The sequence below is a fragment of the Rhinopithecus bieti genome, unplaced genomic scaffold, assembly GCF_001698545.2.
Source record: "Rhinopithecus bieti isolate Rb0 unplaced genomic scaffold, ASM169854v2 scaffold_11401, whole genome shotgun sequence".
Lineage (NCBI taxonomy): Eukaryota > Metazoa > Chordata > Mammalia > Primates > Cercopithecidae > Rhinopithecus > Rhinopithecus bieti.
Window position 1 is genome coordinate 1,891,224 of NW_016807151.1, and position 19,491 is coordinate 1,910,714.

The following is a 19,491-nucleotide window of genomic DNA, read 5'->3' on the forward strand; positions in this document are numbered from 1 at the left end:
CTGAGGCAGGAAAATCGCTTGAACCCAGGAGGCGGAAGTTGCAGTGAGTTGAGATCCTGCCATTGCACACCAGCCTGGGCAATGAGAGTGAAACTCTGTCTCAAAAAAAAAAAAAAAAAAATTCCCTTGTATGCATGTACCGAATTTTCTTTTCCACACGTCTGTTAATGGACATTTGGGTTGCTTTTATGTTTTGGCTCTCGTGAATAACGCTGTAGTGAACATGGGAGTGTAGATATCCCTCGGAGATAACTGATTTCAATTCCATTTCGATATATGCAGAAGTAGGGCTGTTGGATCATATTGGTGGTTCTATTTTAATTTTTTGGGGATAGTTCAATACTGTTTTCCATAGTGGCTGCACCAATTTACATTCCCACCAACAGTGTACAAGGGTTCCTTTTTCTCCACATTCTCACAACTATCTCTCTCTTGTCCTTTTGATAATTGCATCCTAACAAGCACGAGGTCTCACGGTAGTTTTGATTTGCATTTTTCTGAGGATTAGTGATGTCCTGCACCTTTTCATTGGCCATTTGTACTGGCTGTCTATCAGCAATTTGTATGTCTTCACTTGAAAACTGTCTGCTCAGGTCCTTTGCCCATCATTTGAGTTTTTTGGGTTTTGCTCAAGGTGCAGATGTTCCTTTTTCCTTCTTTTTTTTTTTTTTTTTTTTTTTTTGTTTTGAGATGGAGTCTTGCTTTGTTGCCCAGGCTGCAGTGCAACAGCACAATCTCAGCTCACTGCAACCTCCGCCTCCCAAGTTCAAGTAATTCTCCCCCCTCAGCCTCCTGAATAGCAGGGATTATAGGCACCTGCTATCGTGCCCTGCTAGTTTTTGTATTTTAGTAGAGATGGTGTTTCACCATGCTGGCCAGGCTGGTCTCAAACTCCTGACCTCAGATGATCTGCCTGCCTCAGCCTCCCAAAGTGCTGGGATTATAGACGTGAGCCACCGCGCCTGGCTAGGAGTTTCTTTGCCACCTGCCCACCACCCCCACCCCGCCCGCCGAGACAGAGTCCCATTTTGTCACCCAGGCTAGAGTATAGTGGCATGATTTTGGCTCACTGCAACCTCTGCCTCCCAGTTTCAAGTGACTCTCCTGCTTCAGCCTCCTGAGTAGCTAGGATTACAGGCATACGCCACCACACCTGGCTAATTTTTGTATTTTTAGTAGAGACAGGTTTCACCATGTTGGCCAGACTGGTCTTGAACTCCTGATCTTGTGATCCACTCACCTCAACCTCGCAAAATGCTGGGATTACAGGCATGAGCCATTGTGCCTGGCCCAAGAGTTGCTTACATAGTTTGGATATTAACTCTTTGTGAGTTCTGATTCTACTACTTACTACTGATCAGACATTGGAAAAGTTAAATAAGAATCTCACAACCATGAGGCACAGTGGCTCATGCCTGAAATCCTAGCACTTTGGGAGGCCAAGTTGGGTGGATCACCTAAGGTCAGGAGTTCGAGACCAGCCTGGCCAACATGGAGAAATCCACATCTCTACTAAAAATGCAAAAATTATTCTGGCGTTGTGGTGTGCACCTGTAATCCCAGCTACTCGGGAGGCTGAGACAGGAGAATTGCTTGAACCTGGGTCAGAGGTTGCAGTGAGCTGAGATCACACCACTGTACTCCCACCTGGGCAAAAGAGCGAAACTCTGTTTCAAAAAAAAAAAAAGGAATCTCAGAACCTCATTTTTTTTGAACTATTTATTTTGGAAAATACTACACAGTCAAAAGTAGAAGATAACAATCTTCCTCCAATAATTTTCAACAGATCACCATTCTTTTTTCATCTATACACCCATGTAATTCCTATACACACTGCCTTCACTCTATTATTTATTTTTAAATAAATCCCAGACATCATCATCATTTCATTAGCAAATATTTTAGTATGTACCTCAAAAATACAAAGATTCTTTCTTATACCATAGCCATAATACCATTGTCACACCTAATGAGGTCATCAGTAGTTTCTTAATATCTTCAAATTTCCAAACTTGCTAAAATTTCCCTGATATTGTCTGTATATCTCTCTCACATTGTTGTTTTCTTTTTTTTTTTTTTTTTTTTTTTTTCTGTTTTTTGAGATGGAGTTTTGCTCTTGTCATCTCCCGGATTCCAGCAACTCCTGTGCCTCAGTCTCCTAAGTAGCTGAGATTACAGGCATTCACCATCACACTCGGCTAATTTTGTACTTTTAGTAGAGATGGGGTTTTACCATGTTGGTCAGGCTGGTCTTGAACTCCTGACCTCAGGTGATCTGCCCACCTCGGCTTCCCAAAGTACTGGGATTACAGAGGTGAGCCACTGCGCCAAGCCACACACTTGTTTTGTTTTTAAATTTTTTATAGCTGATTTGTTTGAATGAACATCCAAACAAGGTCCATTTTTGGTTTGATGTGTCTCTTTTATTTTAGTCTATAAGTTTCCCTTTCCTCTTCTTTCCCTTGCCGTTTACTTAATGAAGAAACTGGGTCATTTATCTTATACAGCTTCCAGCATTCTGCATTTTTCTTATTGCATCCACATGGTGTTGTTTAACATGTTCTTTATTTCCTGTGTAAACTGGTAGCTACAGCTAGATTCTTGATTTCATTCAGGTTCAGTTTCTCTTTGTGCGAATACTTCACAGGTGATGTTGTATATGTCTTCCCATTGCATTTCATTAGGAGCCAATGCAATCTGCCTGTCTCTGTTTCCATGGTGTTAAGATTTTTCAGTGGGCTCAGGTGTTATTAGCTGTATCCCTCTCATAGCAAAGTTTGCCATCAGACTTTCACTTCATAGTTTATCAGCCAGTGATGATTGTTGTCTGGATCCATTATTTTTTTACAAGGTGCAAAACAGTGATAATTTAATTTCATCCTTTTTTCTGCACATATTAGCTTTATTATTGACAAATAATTTTCCCTCATCAACTGTTTTGTTACCCTGATGTACAGACAATTTGTACAAAAAAGTCAAGATATTTACAATATTTACTAGTTTTCAGAATAATGGGTTTGTTCTTATCATTCTCCAAAGGTGATCAATGAGGTCTTCATTATAGTGTTACTGTGAACAAATGGATTTTAACATCTTTAATATGGTTCAATTATTTGCAGTCCTTAGTCTTTTTGATGTTCAAATTGTCCCATCTTTGGCCAGTGGGCGCCTTTTCAATTTTAATATGTATTTTTTTGAGATGGAGTCTCACCACACCTGACTAATTTTTGCATTTTTAGTAGAGATGGGGTTTTGCTGTGTTGGCCAGGCTGGTCTCAAACTCTTGGCCTCAAGTGATCCTCCTGCCTCAGCCTCCCAAAATGCTGGTATTACAGGTGTGAGGTACTGCGCCCATCCCTCAGTTTTAATTTTGTAATCTTTCATTACAACCCCACGGGTCTTTGATATTGCCCATGCTATAGGCTACGACAAGATGCCACAGGCTCAGTTTGTACATTTCCTGTCCCTGAGCCAGAATCAGTCATTTACCGAAGATGCCTGGGTTTATGTTTATTTGTTATATATGTTATATAATAATTATATTTGTTAATATATTACATTTGTTAATATATGTGTTATATAATAATTTCATATCTCTATTTCCAGTTCAAAATTAGGCACCTGAGGTGCCTGGGTTTGTTTATATTTATTACATATATTATATAATAATTATATTTGTTAATATATTTGTTAATATTATATATGTTATATAACTCATATCTCTACTTCCAGTTCCAAATTAGAATTATAAATTTTTTACATAGCTAAATTTGATTTTATATTTATCTTTTTCCTCTTAACAATGAAAACCTGGGTTCCTAACAATATTAATATAATTACTTTCTTCATCCTAAATATGTACTAATATACAACTAATGATACCAATATTATCACTAACAATATCATTAGCAAGAATAGTTTAGGCTTTCTGTTTATCCCACTAGCAATGTACAATTAAATTACTACGTCTTAAAGTTATTTGAAAAAAAAAGTCTGTTTAAGCCACTGACTTGATACCCATTTTTACTTGTCTTAGTTTTCTTTTGACTTTTAGAGTTAAGAATCTTTTTTAGGGTTAAATGCAAAAGGTGAGGTAAAAAGCAGCAGCCGGGCATGGTGGCTCACGCCAGTATACCCAATACTTTGGGAGGCCGAGGCAGGCGGATCACTTGAGGTCAGGAGTTTGGGATCTGCCTGGCCAACATGGTGAAACCCCGTCTCTACTAAAAACACAAAACTTAGCCAAGCGTGGAGGTGGGTGTATGTAATCTCAGCTACTCAGGAGGCTGAGGGAGGAGAATTGCTTGAACCGGTAGGCAGAGGATGCAGGGAGCCCAGATTGTGCTACTGCACTCCAGCCTGGGTGACAGGGCAAGACTCTGCCTCAAAAAAAAAAAAAAAGCACTTCATCAGTTTCTGTCAGTATTAAATGACAATGACATGCAAGAAAGCACCCTGGAAACAGGATCTGCGGAAGTGTGAAGTGCTGCTTTGTGATTGTTTTTCTGTAGCAAAGCCTTCTTCCCTCCCACTCAGAGGATGCTATTGGTTAAATTGCCAAGACCTGCGTCTGGTCCTAGAATGAAGGTTGGTTACTGGCCTCAGAGTTCTGATTGTCTCATTTGGCCTCTTAATTTAGCTCAATTATCTAATTTAGCCATTTAGTCTCTCCATTTCTCAGGTTCCTTACATGCGAGACAGTGATAAATTATAATTCTTTACAGATCTTCTGTGACGATTAGAGGGAATAATTCATGTACGTAAAGTGTTCAGGATAACAACTAGTGACAAATGCATCCCTACTATACAGTAATAATAGTAACAGCTTCCATTTATCAAGCACATCAGTACTTGCCAGGTATGGGGTAAGTGCTTTCTGTGAACTAACTCATTTAATCATCACAACCACCTTGAAAGTTGGGTGCATTATATCATCCCCATTTTAGGAAACCCATTTGAGGAAACTGAGGTGAGCAAAGGGCAAATTCCTCAAAGCCACATACCTACAAAGTAGTAGAGAAGGCTGGGCTCAGTGGTTCACGCCTGTAATCCCAGCACTTTGGGAAGACAAGGTGGGCGGATCACCTGAGGTCAGGAGTTCGAGACCAGCCTGGAGAACATGGTGACCCCCCCCCCCCCATCTCTACAAAATATACAAAAAATTTAGCCGGGCATGGTGATGCGTGCCTGTAATCCCAGCTACTCGAGAGGCTGAGGCATGAGAATCACTTGAACCCAGAAGGCGGAGGTTGTAGTGAGCTGAGATTGCACCACTGAACTCCAACCTGGGCAATAAAGCGAGACTCCATCTCAATCAATCAATCAATAAAAAGTAGTAGGGGAAAAAAACACTGAGCTGCTTGGTTCCAGAGGCCAGGTGTGAAAGAGGATAAAAATACATACCTCATTCGATTTTTGCGAGGGTTTCAGGAAACTTTGTGTGTAGTATGCCTGGCATATACTAAGTACCCAATAACTGTTATATTTCTTTCCTTCTTCCTTCCCTTGCTTCCACCAGGGAAGCTGTTTGGGGAACTTGAGCTATTCAGAAGATGGCAACCAAGCCAACAGAGTCCATCACAATCCTCAGCCTTCGGAAGTTGAGCCTGGGGACTGCTGAGCCACAGGTTAAAGGTGAGATTATCGTAGAAGTCTCCATCTCAACCTGCTGCTTCACTTTTCCCTACCACTGACCCCCCGTGTCAACTTGTTTTTATAATAATGGGTTGGCTTTCTGAAGCTGGTAGTCCACACACATTCCCTTCCCTGCAGAAGCGATTTCTTCTACTTTGTCTTTCGTTGTCAGAGCCAAAGACATTCACCGTGGAAGATGCAGTGGAGACCATTGGCTTCGGGCGTTTCCACATTGCCCTCTTTCTCATCATGGGCAGCACTGGGGTGAGTGCTCCTTGGAGATGTTGACGAAAAGAGTCAAACTCTGTAAAATAGTTGAAGAGATTTATTCTGAGCCAAATATGAGTGACCATGGCCTGTGACACAGCCCTCAGGAGGTCCTGAGAGCATGTGCCGAAGGTAGACGGGGCACAGTTTAGGGAGGCAGGAGACATCAATCAAATATATTTAAGAAATACATTGGTTTGGTCCAGAAAGGCGGGACAATTCAAATTCAAAAAGGGAGTGGTGGGGGAGGGGTGGGCTTCCGGGCTATAGGTAAATTTAAACATTTTCTGGTTGACGGTTGAGTTTGTCTAAAGACTTGGGATCGATAGAAAAGGAGATGTTCAAGTTAAGATAAAAGATTGTAGCCACACACAGTGGTTTACGCCTGTAATCCCAACATTTTGGGAAGCCGAGGCTGGTGGATCACCTGAGGTCAGGAGTTAGACCAGCCTGGCCAACATGGTGTTGAAACTCCGTTTCTACTAAAAACACAAAAATTAGCTGGGCATGGTGGTGGGTGCCTGTAATCCCAGCTACTCGGAAGGCTGAGGCAGGAGAATCGCTTGAACCCAGGAGGCAGAGGTTGCAGTGAGCCAAGATTGTACCACTGCACTCCAGCCTGAATGACAGAGTGAGACTGTGTCTCAAAAATAATAATAATAATCATAATAATAAAATGGAAAAAAAAAAAGATTGCAGAGACCAAGGTTCTTTTGAAGTCTTATAGTGGCTGCCCTTAGAGACAACAGATAACATATGTTTCCTATTCAGACCTTTAAAAGGTGCTAGACTTTTAGTCAATCTCTTCACGATTGGGAGGGCCTGGAAGAAAAAGAGCTAGCTCTGTTAATAGAGATTCTTTACAGATGCAAATTTTCTCCCACAAAGCACAACTTTGCAGGACTATTTCAAAAATAAGGCAAAGAAACATGTATTGGGGTAAAATATTTGACATTTCTTTTTCACATAATGTTATGCCAGATCGGAAAGTAAGTCATGATATATAGGGTTGATAAAACCCATCTGATGAGAATTTATGGTTTGTAGGGTATGACTCCCCAGACCCCTTAGAAAGGAATTTGGGCAAAATAAAAACAATCAGAACTTTAGTCCTCAGAGATTATGTGAGTCTTCAAAGCTAACATCATTGGACACACAGTCTTTTTTCTACTGACCTCCGGCTCTGGGCTCTCCAGTCCAAGGGGTGTAGGGATAAGAAAAACAGCAGGAACCCCATGAGGTGGGTCATCCAAAAATCACTTTCATTCACCTTTGGCAGGTGTTCGGTTATAAGCAGGTGAGCATTTCTGTCTATGTTTTGGGATTCAATACTCATTTTTAAAAATGATAGAAATTGAGGTATTGGGAAGAAAGGAGAACACTATGGTTTTATTTTACATAAAATTGAACAACATGGCTCTCAAACATTTTGCGCATAAGAATCACCAGAGACACCTGCCACCTGCTGTAATTACAGTTTCAGATCCTTTAAGAGGCACTGATGAAGGCTTGTGATTTACTGCTAGGGTTGGAACCTGTCCCTTCTAAAACCCAGGTGATGCCAATGAGATAGTGTTAAGAGGCGGGGCCTTTAAGAGGTGATTAGGCCGTGAGGACTCCTCCATCGTGAATGGGATTAAGGCTCTTATAAAAGACGCTTCATGCAGCAGGAGTTTCAGCTTGTTTGCCTTTCCGCCCTGTGAGCACAGTAGTTCCTCTGCTCTTGAGGGGCACAAGGGAACAGGTCCTCTGCAGTCCTCTCCAGGCAACAGAATCTGCTGGCACTTTGATCTTGGGCTTCCCAACCTGCAGAACTGTGAGAAAATAAATTTAGATTTCTTATAAATTGTCCAGTCTCAGGCATTTTATGGTAGCAGCACAAATGGTGTAAGATATACACCCTAGGCTATTTTGAGGAAAGAAGAGTGCTAGCTTCACCCAGAGGCTTTCACAACGGCGGTGTGATGTCTGTGAACCCACACCACTACTCCCGCTTCCTCCTTTAGTAGGTAAGGTATATGTTAAGAACTCCAGGCCAGGCGTGGTGGCTCATGCCTGTCATCCCAGCACATTGGGAGCCCAAAGCCGGCGGATCACCTGAGGTCAGGAGTCTGAGACCAGCCTGGCCAACATGGTGAAACCCTGTTTCTACTAAAAATACAAAAATCAGACAGGTGTGATGGTGTGTGTCTGTAATCCCAGCTACTTGGGAGGCTGAGGCAGGAGAATTGCTTGAACATGGGAGACGGAGGTTGTAGTGAGCTTAGATTGCGTCACTGCACTCCAGCCTGGGTGACAAAGCAAGACTTTGGTGGTGGGGGGCAGGGAACAAAACAAAACTTCATACCCAGATGCCTAATGATAATCAGACAGAATGGAAAATCAAAGACAAGGGATCCACCCAACGATGGTGTTGGGCCGGAGGCTAAAAATACACAGGAGGGAGGTAAGCGAGAAAACGCTAGAGGGCTCTGACCCTCCCCACGCAGCTAAAAAGTATAAGAAAGGGTTGTGTGGGCCGGGCGCAATGGCGGACACCTGTAATCCCAGCAGTTTGGGAGGCCGAGGCAGGTGGATCACCTGAGGTCAGGAGTTTGAGACCAATCTGATCAACATGGTGAACTCTCATCTCTACTAAAAATACAAAAAAGTTAGCTGGGTATGGTGGCCCATGCCTGTAATCCTAGCTACTCAGAAGGCAGAGACAGGAGAATTGCTTGAACCCGGGATATGGAGGTTGCAGTGATCCAAGATCACGCCACGCACTCCAGCCTGGGTGACACAGCAAGACTCTGTCTCATGACAAAAAAAAAAAAAAAAAAAAAAAGGTTGTGTGATCTGGAGGTAGCCATGTGAGTTTGACGCATCTTTCATTCAAAAGTGTTGCATTCTCAGGCAACAGTCTATTTTTTTTCTTTTCTTTTTTTTTTTTTGACATGGGATCTAGCTATGTTGCCCAGGCTGGTCTCAAACTCCTCAACTCAAGCAATCCTCCCACCTCAGCCTTCCAAAGTGCTGGGATTATAGGCTGAGCCACCAAGCCCAGCCTCAGGCAACAGTCTAGTATAAAAAAGAGAAAGGCAAGATGTATCCTAGTCCTACTTTGATGATAACCAATGGTACAATTTAGAAGACTTCCTTATCGGTACAGTGAGGTCTCATAGGCTCCAAATTTTTAAAATTCCACATTTCAAGGGACAAGTAGGTGTGACGAGGTGGAGTTTTCCTATCAACTCTTCTCTGCCTTCGCCCAGAACATCCCTCGGAAGTGAAATGGTCTCTGCTCTTCAAGTGCCTTATAGTCGTGGGAATTCTCCCAGCTCACCAGCTAGGAAGGCTCTCTGCCGGGCCACCCTCTCCTGTCTCACAAAGGAAGACAGAACTGCTTATGTGGGTGCAGGAACCAGATCTTTTGCCTGGTCTTACGATGGGGTGTTTTGTGAGCAGGATCCTTCCATCAGCATTGACATGTTGACAGTGAGGGGCCCCAGCTCCTCCTGGCCGTGGCCCCTCCACCTGTTCAGGCTCTCATGCAGAGGCCTGAACAGGTAGAAGCAGCAGTTGGGTTTTGGGGCCTCGTGTGACTGTGTATGTAACTGCATCCACAGCAGCTGAGCAGCCTTAGCCTGTGACCAGGACTCCTAAGTCCTGGTCTTCTGTGTGTGTGTGTGTTTTGTTGTTGTTTTTTTTTTTTTGGAGATGGAGTCTTGCTCTGTTGCCCAGGCTGGAGTGTAGAGGCGCAATCTTGGCTCACTGCAACCACTGCCTCCCAGGTTCAAGCAATTCTCCTGCCTTAGTCTCCTGAGTAGCTGGGATTACAGGCATGTGCCACCATGCCCAGCTAATTTATGTTGTATTTTTAGTAGAGACAGGGTTTTGCCATGTTGGCCAAGCTGGTCTCGAACTCCTGACCTCAAGTGATCTGCCCACCTTGGCCTCCCAAAGTGCTGGGATTACAGGCAAGAACCACCTTGCCCGGCCAGTCCTGGTTGTCTTTAAGACGTTCCCTGAGATCTAGAGTGAAGCTCCTCTGTGTACCCCACTCTGGCTCCCTGCCTGATCCTTCTCCCTGCCTGGTCCTTCTCCCTGCCTGGTCCTTCTCCCTGCCTGATCCTTCTCCCTGCCTGATCCTTCTCCCTGCCTGGTCCTTCTCCCTGCCTGGTCCTTCTCCCCTAAGAGAAGTTCAGTTAGCCAGCTGGCAAGTTTAAGTTCAAAAAGTTTCAGAAGTAAGACAGCATCACTACAGGGACAAGGTTATCAGGAGGAAAAAAAGGGAATTAAAGGAGAAAATGAAGTTGTTTGGCACATGTTCTGTTGATAACATTGATAGAATATCTGTATGGGTTATTATAATGTTTACATTTGTATNGAGTAGCTGGGATTACAGGCATGTGCCACCATGCCCAGCTAATTTATGTTGTATTTTTAGTAGAGACAGGGTTTTGCCATGTTGGCCAAGCTGGTCTCGAACTCCTGACCTCAAGTGATCTGCCCACCTTGGCCTCCCAAAGTGCTGGGATTACAGGCAAGAACCACCTTGCCCGGCCAGTCCTGGTTGTCTTTAAGACGTTCCCTGAGATCTAGAGTGAAGCTCCTCTGTGTACCCCACTCTGGCTCCCTGCCTGATCCTTCTCCCTGCCTGATCCTTCTCCCTGCCTGGTCCTTCTCCCTGCCTGGTCCTTCTCCCTGCCTGGTCCTTCTCCCCTAAGAGAAGTTCAGTTAGCCAGCTGGCAAGTTTAAGTTCAAAAGTTTCAGAAGTAAGACAGCATCACTACAGGGACAAGGTTATCAGGAGGAAAAAAAGGGAATTAAAGGAGAAAATGAAGTTGTTTGGCACATGTTCTGTTGATAACATTGATAGAATATCTGTATGGGTTATTATAATGTTTACATTTGTATAACGTGGGGGTCTGGGATGAAATAGGTGGAATGATGTCAGCTAGTGTGTGGGACTTTGAAGTACACATATTATAGTGACTTGTCTCTCCACAAGAGAGCATTATAGTGGTGATGAGAGTTCAGTTGCCCAGCTGGCAAGTTTAAGTTCAAAAAGTTTCAGAAGTAAGACAGCATAATTATCTCAGAAGAGCTGACCCAGTGGCTCATGTCTGTAATCTGAACACTTTGGAAGGCTGAGGTGGCAGATCACTTGAGTCCAGGGTTCGAGACCAACCTGGCCAACATGGCAAAACTCCATCGCTACTAAAAATACAAAAATTAGCGGGGTGTGGTACTGCACGCCTACTTGGGAGGGTGAGGCACAAGAATCACTTGCACCCAGGAGGCAGAAGTTGCAGTGAGCTGAGATCGCACCACTGCACTCTAGCCTGGGTGACAGAGCAAGACCCTGTCTACAAATAATAATAATAATCTAAGAAATTTTGATTTAGTAAACTCATCTTCCTTCAGTAATACAGAACAGCTGGATCCATATTAACCAAGATGCCAGTCCTCTAAAGGGTTCCAGAAGGAAATAAACAAATAAGGAATAAAACTCCACCCATTCTGAACTCTCAACACCAAACAAATTCATTTTCTCCTTTAATTCCCTTTTTTTCCTCCTGATAACCTTGTCCCTGTCAGTGATGTCAGTGTTCCTCCCTTCCACCAAACACAAAATCTCAGTCATCTTTGACTCATCCTTCGTGATCCTGTACCTAACTTTCATCATCTATTTCTAATTATTCCTTCAATTCTTTTCTAGCATCTCCTTCTTTTTCTTGAGAGACAAACTTATCCCTATAACGGATTGCAAGATATGGATAGAGGATTATACTCAAACTTTGTATTGAAAGAAATATTTAGTAGCACTAAGTCTGTTAAAGACACATTTTCTTAGGCTGAGCTCAGTGGCTCATGCCAGTAATCTCAGCACTCTGGGAGACCAAAGTGGGAGGTTCACTTGAGCCTAGGAGTTTCCAGCCTGGGCAACATAGTGAGATCCCATTTCTTCTTTAAAAAACAAACAAAAAAAAACCTTTCCTGCTGACGAACTCATATTATTTTGTACTCATTGCTTTGTTTTCCAGCTTTCATGAAACTTACTATCCCAGCGTGAGATCAGAGACTGTCTCAAAAATCCATTTGTAAGGCGTGTGCCCTGCAACCTTCACGATCATGAGTACAAAACAACAAAGCTAGTTGATGTGGATGCTGCTGGTTAGCTAGTTTCACCCCTTAGCTATGGGAGTGGCCTTCACATAGCTCCCCCATAGCGCTACCATGCAACTGCATTGGTCAACAAAATCATAAGTGAATACGTGTCACAAATTTTCGGGAACTCTCTCAAGTTTTTCAAACCATGAAGGTCATATCCATGAAAACTGAAGTTCCGTAGTTCCTTATCCAACTAGCAGTGCTGTGTGGGTATACAATAGATGCTCCCTAAATGGGGAAGAAGGATGAAGGGGACAGGACTAGGTAGGATGACGGGTAGGCAGACCTGGGAAGCAGTGATGACAAGCTGGCACTTAGACATGGCATTGTGTCCCTCTTCTTTAAGGTTGTTGAGGCCATGGAGATCATGTTGATAGCTGTTGTGTCTCCTGTCATCCGCTGTGAATGGCAACTGGAGAACTGGCAGGTGGCATTAGTAACCACAGTAAGTACCTGCTTCCTGTGCTGTGAACAAGCTAACTGAGGGCCTGGGCTCCCTTTCCTCCCTCCTGCAGGGTTGAGAGCCAAAGGGTGTCTCACCACTTGGTATGCTGGCTTCCAAAACTCAAGGGTTTGCAGGCTGAAACCAGCATTTGATGTCTTCCTCACGTTTTTCTTTTCCTAGAATGCATAATCCTGAACTGCTTAGTATCCACATGAGACATGCAATTCAGAAAGTGATCCCAAAGTCATGGGTTAGTCATAGGTTAAATCGAGTCACTAGAGAAGCTATTTACATGGACCATAGTGACTTTACCAATCACCCTCACTGAATTGTACTGTTACTCCTTCAACTTTTCTCAAAGACCATTAAGAATAGCCTTATGGGCCTGGTGTAGTGGCTCATGCATGTAATCCCAGCATTTGGGAGGCTGAGGCAGGCAAATCACCTGAGGTCAGGAGGTTGAGACCAGCCTGACCAACATGGTGAAACCCTGTCTCTACTAAAATTATAAAAATTAGCAAGATGTGGTGGTGGGTGCCTATAATCCCAGCTACTTGGGAGGCTGAGGCAGTAGAATTGCTTGCATCTGGGAGGAGGAGGTTACAGTGAGCTGAGATCACACCATTGTGCTCCAGCCCGGGTGACAAGAGTGAAACTCCATCTCAAAAAAGAAAAAATAGCATTATGAGTTGCACATCGAGTTTTGCTACAAAATGGAATTGATGGTATCCATCATTTGTTCAAAAAGCATGTGTGTATGCATATGTGCTGAGAAGACTACGAGGAGTATCACATTTAAATAGTGAGGAAGAGGTAGTGATGGGAGGTGAAGCTGCAGAGGTGGGCAGGGCCAGAAGCAGCCCACCTGCTAAGCATAAATTCCATTCTATAGCCACTGCTCCCCAACATTGGGCCAAACACATATAAACCCGCCATGTAAAACATATGTGACAAATATACATATTACAGTTTTTCAGATTGCCATTTTGTATAATAAAAATCAACATAATAGCATTATTGACTTCATAGTCATTATACATTTCTGATTAAATGGGTATGAAAGTACACCTTCTATCATAGAGCTTTGAAAAATATTTATGTTTAATCTTAAAAGAGGCTCCTGATGTATAAGAATGTTGGAAGCCTCACTGTGGAGGGTGGAGAGCCATTGGAAGGCTTCAGGGAAGGATGTGGTCAGTTTTCTAAGAACTCCAAGGAGATAAGGCTGCAGGGTAGAAGGGCAGTGAGGGTGTAACTGACCTAGGGTTCATCTTTCCTAGTGCCCCGATAGAGCCAACTTATCAAGCAGGGGAATTGCAATAGAGAAAGTGTTTAATAGACATAGAGCTGGCTAAACCAGAGGCCAGAATTTTATTATTACTTATATCAGCCTCCCTGAAAATTTGGAGGCAAGGGTTTTTTAAAGATAGTTTGGTTGGCAGGGGGCTAGGGAATGGGTGTTGCTGATTGGTTGGGGATACAATCATAGTGGTGTAGAAAATGGACCTAGTACGCAGAGTCTGCTTATGGGTTGGAGGCGGCCACAAGACCAGTTGAGTCATGGGTCATGGGTTTGGGTGGAGTTATCCTTTTGTCAGAAACGCAAAAGTGTGAAAAGACTTCTCAAAAGGCCAATCTTAGGTTCTACAATAGTAATGTTATTTCCAGGAGTAATTGGGGAAGTTGCAGATCTTGTGACCTCCAGAACAAAGGCTGGAAAGTGGCTGGTAATCCTTTAAGCCTACATCTCAACAGAATTCAGGACCCTCATAATCCCAACCTGGTGGCCTTTTATTACTTTTATAAAGGTGGTTTAGTTTTGGGAAGAGCTATTATCTAAGCTGTAAACTAAATTTCTTCAAAAATTAGCTTGACCTATGCCCAGGAATGGCCAAGGGCAGTTTGGAAGTTAAAGCCAAAATGGATTTTGTTAGGTCAGATCTCTTTCACTGTCATAATTTTTTCTCATTATTATAATTTTTGCAAAAATGGTTTAAAATGGGCTGTGGTATAAGTGGTAGAGTGAGGTTGTGTGTTCTGGGATGTATTTAGGAAGTAACATCAGCCAAGGAGGTCAAAGAACTAGCAGATGAGGAGAGAAAGGTTGATTTACTTGGGTATTGAAGTTGGTTTTAATGAAGACAGGACTTTGTAGGTGCCAAGGGAAAACTTCCCTTTGCTTTCCAAAGGTTTACTAAAAAATCAACTGACAGAAGGTAGATTCATGGGAGAAAAGGCATCCAAAATTTTATTTTGATGGACATAGCAGGAAGGAATCACAAGAGTGATTACCAATAACCCAGTGTGGGACAGAAACATATAGCCTTTTTCATAGGTGAGGACGATAGTGGGCAAAGATTCTTTAGAGGGGCAATAAGTCATTAGTGAGAATGAATGGACTGGGGAGGTGTGAGGCAGGCATTACAGGAAGGTGAGGGGTGGAACAAAGGTTGTTTTGTTATCCAGGTGATTTCTGGGAGCTGCCCTGAGGACTAGATGAAAAGTCTGGGGCAATGTGATATCCCCAGACCCTTCTCTTTTCTGGTGGCTGATCTTGATAATTTGACATGATCCACAGAGAGTGGGTTTAGGATAATTGCATTCCTTTTTTGTTGTTGTTGTTGTTTTGTTGTTGAAGCAGAGTCTCCCTCTGTTGCCTGGGCTGGAGTGCAGTGGTATGATCATAGCTCACCGCAGCTTTGAACTCCTGGGCTCAAATAACCCTCTCGTCTTAGCTTCCTGAGTAGCTGGGAGGTGGGTCACCACACCTGGCTAATTTGAAGAGGTTGGTTTTTAACTCCTGGCCTCAGGCAATCCTCCTGCCTAGGCCTCTCAAAGTGTTGGGATTACAAACTGAGTTACTGCACCTGGCCCAGTTGCATTCCTTTTGGAACAAAGCTTTCTTGTCAGATAAGGAAACTGCAGAGAGCCCTTCCCTGTGCTTAAGGGTGAAGGAGCAAGACAAGGTTAGAGGGACCTTGATTCTGATGCAGCTGCCTCTATCCTCTCCACATGTCAAAGTGCCAGTCTTTGTTGTATCACTTTCTGGGTTCCAACAACTTAATAGAAAGAACTATGAGCCCAGGTGCTCAAATCCTCACTAAAGGGAGTGTCTGGGAGGTAGGTAGACCATGATGGGTGGAGGAGGACAGTCAGGTGGCAGAGGCCTTGAGGACAAATTCTGTAAGACAGTGAGAGCTAGTCTGAAACTGGTGGTGGAGAATTCCAGAAGAATTCCTCCTGCCCCCCAAATTTACAAGGCCGTGCTCAAAGGAGTAGCCCCAGAAAGTGACAGAGGAAGGGGGTATCCCTGTCACTCACTGCCTTAAGCAAATCTACCTGTGAATTTTAATCTTTGGGGGTGGCACCAGGGAAAATTCCCTCCCTTGAGGAACTGGTTGGAGTTCTTGTCTCAGATAATCCATGGCATTGCCCAGTTGTGTTTCTTTCTGTGTCTTGGAGGCTGGGAAGTTTGGATTCCACTTGTACGCCCAATCACAGAAGCACAGCTAAAATCTGCCCTTATTTTGCTAACCCAAATGAGATACTGTGGCAAAAATCTCAGTCATCTGAGATTTATTGAGCCAGAGCTTGAGGGTGTGACTGGGAAGAATGCAACAGCCCAGCGGGTTCACTTTGTCGGCTGCCTAGACAGAGCTGATTTCTCAAGACAGGGGAATTGCAATAGAGAAGGAGTAATTCACACAGAGCCGCTCTCTGGGTGACCGGAGTTGTTTTATTGTTATACAAATCAGTCTCCCTGAGCATTTGGGGAGCAGAGTTTTTAAGGACAACTTGGTGGATGGGGGAAGGCCAGTGAGTCGAGAGTGCTGATTAGGTGGGTCAGAGATGAAATCATAGGGAATTAACGTCCTCTTGTGCTGATTGAGTTCCTGAGTGGGTGCCACAAGATCAGAGGACCAGTTTAGCAGTCCGGGTGGTACCAGCTGATCCATCAAGTGTACCACCTGCAAAATATCTCAAGCACTCATCTCAGGAACAGTTTAGGGAGGATCAGAATCTTGTAGCCTCCAGCTGTATGACTCCTAAACCATAATTTCTAATCTTGTGGCTAATTTGTTAGTCCTACAAAGGAAGTCTAGTCCCCAGCCAAGAAGGAGGTTGGTTTTGGGAAACAGCGGTTATCATCTTTGTTTTAAACTATAAAGTAAGCTTCTCCCATAGCTAGGTCAGCCTACACCTAGGAATGACCAAGGACAGTTTGGAGGTTAGAAGCAAGATATGGAGTTGGTTAGGTCAGCTCTCTTTTGCTGACTCAGTTACAATTTTGCAGTGTCGGTTTCAAGAACATCAGTTATGGAAACATCTGTGACTTGAAGCAGAGGTTTCTGGGTGACTCAGGATTTATATTCTCTTTTAAAGGAAAGAAAGCGCATAGGAAGAGGTGGGTAGCCAGCCAGTGAGGCAAATGGTTACATTTTTGTGAGATTTTAATTAGTGCCCAGTAAATCTACATTTTATATAAAATGAGGTGGACATTGGAAGAAAAAAGGGAGAGTAAAGGAAGCATCAGTTATGCAGATGTCTCAGGTAGGTGGAAGAATGGTCTCATCTTCTGGGAAGAATGATTCTCATCACTTGGGAAGATGAGCTTGCAATCAACATTATCAGTGTGAAATCTAACAGACAGATGTTAGTTGTAGAAGCTAGACTTAGATTGAAAACCTAAGTTACAACGGACGTGTCCTTGCTTTACAGGAGGATATGCATCTTGAAGGGTTTCAAGATCAGCAAAGAATTTTCCATGGGGGGTCTGGCTGATGGATAAAACTTTGACATAAGATTGTAAAGCAACAGCTATTCATTTGGGAAAAGGATGGCCAGTGTTGCATGACTGTCTTCGGGCTTAACCTCCTCTTTGGTGTGATGAGTTTGGGAGTCCCGAGATGTTTTATTTTTCCATTATATTATCTTCGTTCCATTTCCCTCATTAAAACTCCGTTATTAACTTTGGTGCCCTGGTTCCTTTTTGTGCTTTTAAAGTTCTTGAATACTTGTTGTCCCAAAGACCACCAGGATGGCTAAATAATAGAAAGGACAGCTTTACTGGCAATAGTGATTTGCAAGCCTGAAAGAGACAGTCTCCAGTGTGCACTGAAGGTGCTTTCTCTTGGAAGAGGAGAAGGACAGGTTGGGTTTTGTGTTTCACAAGGCTAGCATCATACATATTTGGCAGGTTTGGGGGCAAAGCTATACATATTTGTGAGGGGAGCCTACATGCAGACCAGGTAAGCATGGATGTAACATACATCACATGTTCACTTTGGGGAGAGTTTTAGCATTAAAATGAGGTGGAATTTGGCTGTTTATGTCAAAAGGTGAAGTACAGAACACAAAAACAGTTTGTGCACTGTCTGTATAAGCTGCTGAAACTGGCCTGAGGTCTGCAGTAGCTTATCCGAAAAGAACGTCTGTAAGGCTGGTCCGGTCCTCTGTCCAGTCAGGACCATAGTGGTCTGGGTTGTAAATCAGCTTAATATCTCAGAAAGGGATTCAGAAATCTGCCATGTCTGCCAGGCCCTGAACCCTTGACCTGTAGATAACTTTTGTTTCCTTAACCTTGGGGCCCATCTCAGTTGCTAGAGGGGTGTCTCTTTTGGTGTCTCAGATCATATGCTTTTAGAAAAATTTTTAGAAATCAAGGTTTTACTTAGACTTGTAATAAAGTGACTGATTGCTTTCCATTTTCTTCTACATATAGAATACTTTAGAAAGTGTCAACCTAAAATAACAGAGAAGCTCTCCAGCAAAATGAGTTTATTTGGAAAGGAATGACAGGGGATTGCAATCTGGGAATTCCTGTGCTATGGAGAACCGTGGCTGGGCCATAGATGTATTTAGGAAGGCAAGGAAAGTCGAGAGTTTCTTAAAGGCAAAATGAGGAAGGCTATATCAGTTATTTTGAAATACTTTTCCCTGGCTACAAGGATCGGTAACAACAGTGGCATCAGTCTGAGGTTGAACAGGCTGGGTGTTGTTCTTGCAGAAGCAGTTTGTTTTTGTTTTTGAGATGGGGATGCCACTCTTGCTCAGACTGGCCTTGAGCTCCTGGGCTCAAGTGATCAGTGGTCTTTGTGCAACGCTGTGGTTTTCAGAGTCCTCATTACAGTTTCTGTGCTAGGCACGTGTGCCTGAGAGCCCCTCCTCTGTTGCCTACGATCCCATTTTGGTAGGATGTGGCCTAAGTGACTCCATTTTGGTTCTCATGGCTTTCACAAAAGCATTACTTGCCAATCCTTGTATCTTTAGGGTGACCCTATAACTTTATGTTTAATTCTAACTGATCTGTACCCCAGTTGGTTTGTATATATGCACATCGTAGTTCCTTGAGAATGCTGGAGTTCCAGGTGTGGCATTTGCACCTGCACTACAAAATTATATTACATGATACCATTTTTTATAGTACATGATACACATGTAAATATGATATTTATAGCTCACATTTCATTGGTTGCATTTGTGCTGTTTCCTAACGGTGCCTACAGAGGCTCCTTCCAGCAGGTACACAATCTCCCTCATTAGGCCATCATAGCTCAGAAGACTTCTCTCTAAGCAACTGACCTCTCCCAAGGCCAGACTGTTTCCTGCTCTGGGCTCCTCCCATCCTCCTGTCTTGGCTTAGCCTGTCTGACTCTGACCCTGTTCCTGAGCTTACTGGGAACAATTGTGCTAAACGGAAGGGCTAGGCTAATGACATTGTCACTATCTCCCAGGCCCCCAAACCCCATTTTCTAAGCAGTTGTTAATTGAGAAAACTAAAGAATTGTGGGGCTATGATGGCCCTTGTGTTTTGTAAGAGTCATGCTGAAGAAATACCTTATGTGCTGCTTAAATCAAACAGTGGAGTCATGTTTTGTATTAAAGACAAGCATCTGCAGAAAAGAGCTTACCCTAGGGAGGTGGGGTGGGGGTGGGGAAGGGATAGAGCGTGGGGGTGGTTGGGGGAAGGGTCGGGGGTGGTTGGGGGA

General features: G+C 43.5%; 1 protein-coding gene across 1 annotated transcript in view; it reads left to right on the forward strand.

Moving 5' to 3' along the window:
• Positions 1–5,552: 5,552 nt before the first annotated feature.
• The window catches only part of SVOPL (SVOP like), an 81,407-nt gene continuing 67,468 nt past the window's right edge, over positions 5,553–19,491 (forward strand). Inside the window, exons 1-3 of the mRNA XM_017880391.1 lie at positions 5,553–5,634; positions 5,807–5,898; positions 12,404–12,502. Coding sequence (XP_017735880.1) covers positions 5,553–5,634; positions 5,807–5,898; positions 12,404–12,502 — 273 coding nt within the window. The remainder of the gene's footprint in view (positions 5,635–5,806; positions 5,899–12,403; positions 12,503–19,491) is intronic.